An 8676-nucleotide genomic window follows, 5' to 3' on the forward strand; every position below is an offset into this window, starting at 1 on the left:
CCGGCAAGGCGGCACTGCCTCCTTGCGACGTCGAAATTCACTCATCGCCAGCACCGCCTCTAGAATTTATAAAGTATGCTTATATTGAATTTAGGAATACTTAGATTATATTTAGGACATGATATTATACATATGCGCACCACCCGATATGACAATCCGATATTTAGTCCATATCCCCCGATATATCCCCGATTTTCGCTAGCCGACATGAATTTCCGACATCCGACATTTAAAACTTGACTGTAGCCAATCATCATTTTTTCACTACAGAGAACTGTATCACAATAAAATAACTTATCTAGTTATGATACAACAGCACCAGGTGAAGTAATCAGTACTTTGAAGGTTAAACATTCTTTGGTTATTGATCTCTATCAGAAGGAGCCGCCTCGTCATCAGAAGTATCAAACTGAGAATCAACCAAAGGTGGGAGCTCTTTACACATCAAGTGCTTTCGTCGCTGAAAGGAGAGCAAGATTAACATACTATCGGTCTGAACAATACTGTAACCAGCTTTTGTATACATTTCGAAAGGACCTGTGTCAATTAGTCGGCAATGGAGGTATACTTTCCTTATTGTCTTCATCTGAGAAATCAGCTCCTCACATGCCCTAAGGAGCTGTCGACCAATCCCTTTCCTGAATATATGAAGAATGTCAAGTCATATAATATTTTACAACATCATAGGAAATGTGTGCACTAGGAAAAGTTTTGATAACATAAAACTGCTGAACATAGGAAACGTAGAGTTTAAATAGACTGGCACATCTCAAAAATTTCGCTTGTATGTCAAATCATCTTTTGGCAATAAACAAGGACTATCAAGCTTATAATTTGTACACAGACACTTGAAGGAATTCATGGACAATAATGCGAAATGTGTGCATTTGGAAATTTTTTATTTTAAGGTGTGGCTAAAAACTAGAAATGAAGACTTGAATGAACTCAACCAATTTCAGCAAAGAATGAAACAGTGCAATTTTTACTAGGAAGGTGATATTAGATAAGCTAATAAAATCTCGACTACATCGGCATATCTCGGAATTTCATTTGCACTACCATCCAAACCAGCTTTCAGAATATAAAGATTAGAATTAGGGTCAAAGTTTGACATTAAGTTTAGCTTATCCGTATCAAGGTTTTGCCATCTTTGGATATCCACAATAGATTCTGCCAATATCTTCGAGACCCAACTAGAAGAGGGCGTATCCCTACAATGCATCTAAATCAACTGCCAGTTTTAGTCCCTATCAAGCCTCCATTGCACTTCAAATGACTAGGGAGGGATCTGACAATAACATGCGGCTTCAGCTACAATAAACATTCTTCCACTATTAATAAGAATGAAGACGGAAAAACTTTTTTCATCATTTTCCATTTGGTAGTCTTAACCATTAGTTGATAAGTATTAGTTGACCTCAAAATTTCAGCAAGTTCCAGTGCCAGTTTGAACCAAGTAAATCTTCAAGGTCAATAGGAACCTTCTTCCTCAAGTTCAAAAAAATATCAGTTCTTCTATTCCTCTTCATTTTTTTTAATACTTTTAAGCATATAAGTTTCGCTCTCTTTATCCTTGTCATCATTTTGTAGCGAAAATTTCATGCTCAAATTCAGTCTGCCTTGCCTTTGACTTAAGACATTCCAAGACAAATTACCATATCTTCAAGGAGACCAACAATTTTTTGTTATTTTTCTGCTTTTAATCACTGAAATCCTGCAACTGAAAGGAACCTCAAAAACCCCCAAGAAAAGAGAGAAGAATCAAGTCAGGTGAGAATGGACTGAAGCAATGAATAAAATGGAATGCTCATTCCCATTCTCATTTTTCGGTGTCATTACGGGAATCAGGCTTTTTTTCTCCTCACTTAAATGGGAATGCTCATTCCTTAACAACTCAAAGGGAATGCTTATTAACCACAAGATGTGGGAAGGAGCATTCCTAGGGAATGGCGATTCAAACTTTAAAAACATGTTGTATTTGGTAGTTGGTACACTTGAATGGGAAGTGAGAATTGACATTTCATTCCACCTCATTCCCTTGTACGAACGTGGCCTTAGTTCTTTCAAGGATTTGAAGGGGAGAAGGAGGAGGGCAGAGGAGGGATGATGTAATATACTGAATAAGGGTGGCCTAACTTCTAGAGTGAAGGAAAATGAGAGGAATGGATAGGCGGTGGAAAGAGAAGATGGTGCCAGAGGAAAGGCAAGGTAGGAGGTTTTGTAAAGGGCATGAGAATTCAAAAGGGAGGATAGGAATGTCAGAGGTAGACCATTTCTCCTTCTTCTCATACCTTTCTTTTGTAGCAATTAGCACAAGCACAATGATCCCTTTTCTCGTCAGTAAGATATCCCTAGTCCTAGAATTACTCCACACAATATATTGATTCTTACAACACAATGTATCAAGTATTATCAAGTATTTATTCTGCTCAAGGTCCCAATCATATATGATGTTTCACCCCCTTTACCAACTCATGGCGGTTAGTTAAATCGAGACAGGATTCTGAAGTGACAGTCTTTGTCGTCAAACTGAGACAGTATGTAAACAATATAAACCCTCTTCAAATAGAACCTTAAAATGTATCTGAATGAAAGGACATTTCAAAGAAGCAGCACCTGGAACTGGTTTGCGGTTGCCTTACTAATTTCAGGACATCCGGCTTCACATATTGAAATTTGTGGATATATCGATATCAGTCATCATCTGTCACAGTGTAAAGATCATAGCATCTCACTCCTAGAGAATTTAGGGGACAGTTGTGAGATGTTACTTCGATAATCTTATTTCTACATTCTTTCTTCAAACATTCTCCACAACTCTATGTATAAGCACAAAGATCTTCAATTGGCAATGATAAAACTTGTCATCATTTTCACATTGTCCTGTCCTTTACCCCTGAAATACCACCATTTCTATTCCCATTCGCATTTTGATATCCTCGGACAGCGATATCACCGTGATTTGTTTTTAATCATATTACATTTCTTATCGCCTACACACAACCTTAAACATTTCAATAAAACCATGTCTGCGAAATCTAGTAAAATCCTATGTAGATTTTTCCCATTGACCACCCAATTTTCATGGGTAAGATCAAAACAAACACGCAACATTTCCTAACCAAAACAAAAGACACAAAGTTAGCAAAACCCGTTACCTCCTCAACTTCTTCTTCACGGTCATGTTGCAAACATAAGGACAGTTCCTCGGCGCCGCCGGCGTCGGGGGATCCTTGTTCGCTCCCCTCGCATCGAACGAAACCTCGGCCGTACAAGCCAGCTCCCCTTCACCCTCCCCCTCCTTGTAAACCCCAACGAGCATGACGGCGTGCGGGACCAAACTCCTCCTCTCGACAACGTACTGCTTTATCAAGAACTCGAGAAGCTTGGCGTACCCCGACGACATCCACGAGGACTCGGCGAAGGACTCGGCGAGGAGGGTGATGGTGGGGCCCAGTTCTTGGGGGCCCATCGGGCGGACGTGGAGGGAGGCGCCGGAGGGGAGGCGGTGCGCGAGCGTGGAAAGGACGGGTTAGGTTTGGATTGCGGGCCGGAGCCGGTGGTGGGGTCAAGAAGGGGCGGGGGTGGGCTAGGCTGGGTGCGGGTGCGGGCGGGCGTGTTTGGGTGGGGAGGGGATTGATGGGCGAAGTGGGATTTGGGGAAGGACAAGGTAGGAAGGGGAAGGAAAGCGATGGCAGGAGATGGAGGGTAGTCGAGCGGACAGGGAGAGGGAGTGGCCGGAGGGGGAGAGGAGCCATAGTGACCGGAAGAGGAGGAGGACATGACGATAAGAGGCGAAATTTTTGGCCGCGGCTCACCGTTTTAGGGTTTTCTTTTCTTTTTTTTTCTTTTTGATTTTTGATTTTTTTTAATTTGCTTGAGGCGTACTAATGCTGACGCATGACAAGCTACTTTGCAGGGCGGAGAAGAAAAGGGGAGAATGATGGAGTATAAAGTATTTTCGCGGACAAATTTTCAAACACCAACCCATTTGAGATTTTTTCTCAAAAAAACCGACCCGTTTGACATTTATTATAGAGAAAGCCGAGCCTGTTTCAGCACTGTAACTTTTTACGTCTTTTTCTGCCTGAAACCAGGTCGGTTTTTGAAAAAAAGTTTCCGAAACTTCACGGGAGTTCAACTCCCGTGAAGTTTTTTCTCATAACAAAACTTCACGGGAGTTGAACTCCCGTGAAGTTTCGTAAACTTTTTTAGAAAAACCGACCTGGTTTCAGCTACAGTGCTGAAACCAGGTCGGTTTCTCTAAATAAATGTCAAACGGGTCGTTTTTTGCAATTAGTTTCTCAAATAGGTTGGTTTTGAAAATTTGTCCTTATTTTCGCGCTAAAATATAGAACATTAGATCATCGTACAAAAATATAACATAAGATCATTCAACTTTCATTTTTTAATTTTCTAGTGAATTTAGTAGAACTATGAGTAAGGAAAATATTATTTTAAATTGGCTTATTTTCAATTTCGGCCCGTTTGGTTGGACTGCCAGGGGATTCTTTACAACCTACATTCTCGAGGTCGAGGATGCCTACAATTTATCGGTCGACTTCTCGCGTTCTAAGAAGCCCATGTATTATATTAATTAAATAAATTATATAAAAACCTATAGGGTCCATTCTCTTTAAAAAATAAGAATGTAAATTAATATTGAGAAGTGAGAACCATTCGATACCCCAAAGTTAACTCATTTGTTCACTTTGAAAACTCACAATAGTATTTAACACTTGTGAAACCCAAAAAATTGATTCTATTTCACCTTGATACTCCAAGGTATTCCTTTTGCATTTGATATCCTAATCCTCGTTTGGCATGTGAGGAATGAGGATCCAGTCAAATGTGAATGACGTGAATTGAGGAATGGAAGAGAATAACGCTGGAAATGGAACGCTGATTCTCATTCTATTTCTCATGTTTAGGTCTAATTTGATAATGAAGTGGGAATGGCAATGCTTTTATTTTTGGTATTCAATAATTAATGATCAACTAAGCAATATTTGGAATTTATTAAAAAAATTAATTTCCACTTAAGTAGAGATGCTCATTCCCTACTATCTCATTGGGGATGCTCATTCTGAAATAAAGTGGGATTTGACATTTTAGCTTCCACAATAATATTGCATTTAATAAACGTGAATGAGAAGTAAGAATGAGCATTTCATTCCTACCCATTGTCGTGTAGCAAATGAGAGGTTAAAGTTTCAATTTAAGTTTGCTTTGATACTCAGTGTGTATTATATTATATTTTTACGTGCTTAGCATCCGTGTAAAATGTATCTAAACGTAGCATTTGGTAAAAATGTATTAAAAATTTAACGACAAAAGCTATGGAAGTTTGGACAAATGTATTTAAGTGAAATGGGATTGGAATTTTATGGGTATCAAAGTGTTAAAAATAATAATTTGAGACATTAAAGTGAAATAAGATTACTGGAGCACCAAATTATTAAAGAAATACTTTTAAGATATCAATAGGGCGAAATGAAAAATAACCCCTCACCTTTATTTTATTATTTTATTTTATTTTTGCCTCTTTGTCCCAATAAAAGGGAGCTTTTTTGGGTTAAGAAGAATGTTCCCAAATTTTGTCCCGTGCTTACTACATGACATGATGGAGTTGGTGAAATTAACTTGGGGTTAATTCAGGGGGTTTCAGTGGCTTAGAAATGTTCGGAGGCGTTAGCTGGAATAAGAAGGGTCAGGGGTCTCAGTGCAACGAGCCCGAACTCAGGGGGCTTCCGGAATAAAAAATGGTAGGTAAAAAGACGTCTCAGCATTGGGCGGCAGATTGAAAGTCACCCCCCACAGCGCTCTCCAACTCCAGAACTCACTCACATGAACAGTGGACACGTGGGCCCCACTTCACACCCCCCGAGATAACCAGCTCCCACGCGGGACCCCTCCACAAGTCTTTTTTAGCTGACTTCTTACAACGACCCAAATTTTTGCAGCGCAATTCCCCCAAAATTCTCCTCTCTTCTCTCCCCCCTTCATCCCCGACGAAAATCTGAAGCAGCCCCATGTCACAGTCCCCGAACTCCCCACCTCCTCCCCCTCCTCCTCCTCCAGATCCAAACCCTAATAACCCGAACCCTAATCAACTCGCCGGCTACGCGATCGAGCTCTACTTCGACCCGGCCCTCGAGAACCAGGTCCTCAGCCGTGGAACGTCCTGCGCCCGCCGCCAAATCAAGCAAGCCGCCTCATAAAGATCTCGGCCCGGCCCCAATAAACCCTCCTCTCCTCACCCCTCCCTGGCACCGCCACCAAGCTCCTCACCCTACCTCCGCTCCCATCGCCTCCCGCTCCGACCCCCTCCCATGCCCTCTCCTCCATGGGTCTCTCTCCGCCTCCTCCTGCCTGCCGCCCTCTTACCTGGGCTCCCAACCCCCCGCCGCCTCCTCGGCCTCCACGCCCAAGCTCTGCGAGCTCCTCAGGAAGGAGGGGGTGGAGATCGGGAGGATACAGGTCAGAACGCTGGGTCCCCGCAGTGCCCGGTGGCCGAGGAGCGGCGAGGGCCAGGCAATGGCGGGAGGCGTTTCGATTCTGAGGACCTGAAGGCTGCGCGGTGAACCGGGGTACGCGGAGCGTACATTGGGCTGGTGGGTTTCGCCGGTCGCCAGGAGATCTTTTTCACCTGGCCGCTGTGTGCGGCGGCGAAGCTGGCTGGAAGGTAAGCTCTCGCTGTTATGATTTTTCTTGTTCACGGCTTTCTTTTTTTTTTTTGTTTAAATGTAAATTTTTTTTTTTCGATAAAATCATATCTCGGCAGTATGTAGTGCCGCCTGTTACAACCAGTTTGGTTGCGGTAAATGTTGTATACTAAGGCCTGTTTTTGAAACTAAGATATTGGAATTCTTTAATGGAACAATGAATTACAAGATTCTGTGTGTTGAGCGAGGAGAATGGTTACAAGAAAGCTGCGTCTGACTGTACAAAGCTACGGTCTAGTATCCAAACATAGATTTTAAAAGATTGGGATTTTAGTGAGACGGACTTGTGAGATGAGGGCTAATATGTATAAGATCAAGAATGGCTAGTGGATATGAAGAGGAAGGAGATGGGGTAGTTATTTAGAACCTTCACGCACCAACTTCCTGGGCAGCCTAACTGTTAAAATTTAAATGTTAATAAATGAATCTCATCTTTGGGTTTTTAATGCTTGGATCAAATGATCCTAACGAATACCGTTAGGTACAATGTTGGAAAACATGTCTGTGTTGCAACCATTTTATACGTAACAGAGCCAAAGTCCTTGTAAACTTAGGGCAGAGAATTCATGTTGGCATTTAAGCACGAAAAAATAACATCAAACAAATGTGGTTGTCATCTGCGTTACGTTTAAGCGTTATTTTATTTAAACTTGTTTTTGAGTTAAATTGATGATCAGATTTGGATGCATGGATATCTCCATTTGCCAAATCAGTATTACACTAACTCCGTATTAAGTTTCGTTATAATGCCCCCAAAACGCCGCAATTTCATTTGGCGTTAAAAACCTAGCATCCCGCTGACGCCCATCCTCCAGCGCCTCCTGCATCCTCCTTCTCTCCACCTAATTTCTCCGTCCTTCCCGACGAAGAAACCCTGCGATCTCATCTTTCTCTCGGCTCTCGACAAAGCAACGAAGCCTCTTGCCAATGACAAGGCTCTACTCGTCCTCTATTTCCGTTGACGACGAATACTGCTCTTTGTTAACTTCTCACTCTCATATCTCTTCTTGCTGATGGAAAAAAACCAACCTCTGTCTCCACCTCCAACGCCGTCTGCTAGCTTCTAAATCCTAATGCTTTTGATGAAGATGAAGCCTTCTAATCCTAACTCGTTCCAATTCTCCTTTGATGGTTTGAAATTTTGATGATTTAAATCATTAAATTCATTATTGAATAGTTTGTATTATGAAATATCTAAAATATAAAGAAAAACAACATTAGGCTATGTGTTATGTTTTGTGTTTTCCTCTGAACGCGACCGGTAATAGAAAAGGTGAGCATAGTTACATTATGGCATTATTGTTATTTTAATATTGATTGGGTATAATCTGATAAGAAGAAGACACAAATCACAGTGAGTGATGCGTTTGATATGAAATAACAAAAGCACTATTTCATAAAGTTCTTCAAGTGTAAGCAAATAATATATTCCACTTGATCCTATCATAATATCATTTAATCACGCACAATGCTTAACCAAAATTACTTATCAAATTATCTGATATCTTAAGCATGTCTAGTTTTCATCAAGTCCAAAGCTTAGTGATCATTTGTCTAAGTTTTCATCAATTTCAAAAGGTTTCTTCAATTTATCTAGTTTCATCAATCAGCAAAGCTATATCTTCATTCTTTTTCCCACTCGACAAGATCATGATAGTTCTTTGTTTGAGAGGACTTACTATCTGTCAGAGAGCATACCATATTCAGCCCCCACTGCAAATTACTTCCAAAAGATGGGATCAAGCCTTTGAGAATGAGCTGATAATGAAAATTGAAGCATCTTGGCACTCAGTAATATGAACTATACGAAACATGAATTGATCTCCTTTAAGGAAACGGACGCAATTTGGTCTTATCTAGAATAGTACATTGACTTACAAAATAGGACCACTGGACTATGAGATGCTAAAACATCTTATTAAGAGCCTTGTATTTCAGTCCAACCCATTTG

The 8676-nt window shown here is 41.0% G+C and overlaps 1 protein-coding gene across 1 annotated transcript; it reads right to left on the reverse strand.

Moving 5' to 3' along the window:
* Nucleotides 242-3536, reverse strand: LOC109840358. The gene is made up of 2 exons (XM_020408974.1): nt 3159-3536; nt 242-638 (listed from the first exon to the last, which is right to left on the reverse strand). Exons 1-2 carry the CDS (start codon nt 3470-3472, stop codon nt 362-364), a joined length of 591 nt encoding a protein of 196 aa, XP_020264563.1. The 5' UTR covers nt 3473-3536; the 3' UTR covers nt 242-361.

Source organism: Asparagus officinalis, chromosome 5 (assembly GCF_001876935.1).
Source record: "Asparagus officinalis chromosome 5, Aspof.V1, whole genome shotgun sequence".
Taxonomy (NCBI): Eukaryota; Viridiplantae; Streptophyta; class Magnoliopsida; order Asparagales; family Asparagaceae; genus Asparagus; species Asparagus officinalis.

Coding starts and splice junctions, on each gene's coding strand:
- LOC109840358 (XM_020408974.1), bottom strand. CDS start 3,472: ATGGGCCCCCAAGAACTGGGCCCCACCATCACCCTCCTCGCCGAGTCC. Junction 639..3,158: donor GTGAAGAAGAAGTTGAGGAG/GTAACGGGTTTT, acceptor TCATATATTCAG/GAAAGGGATTGGTCGACAGC.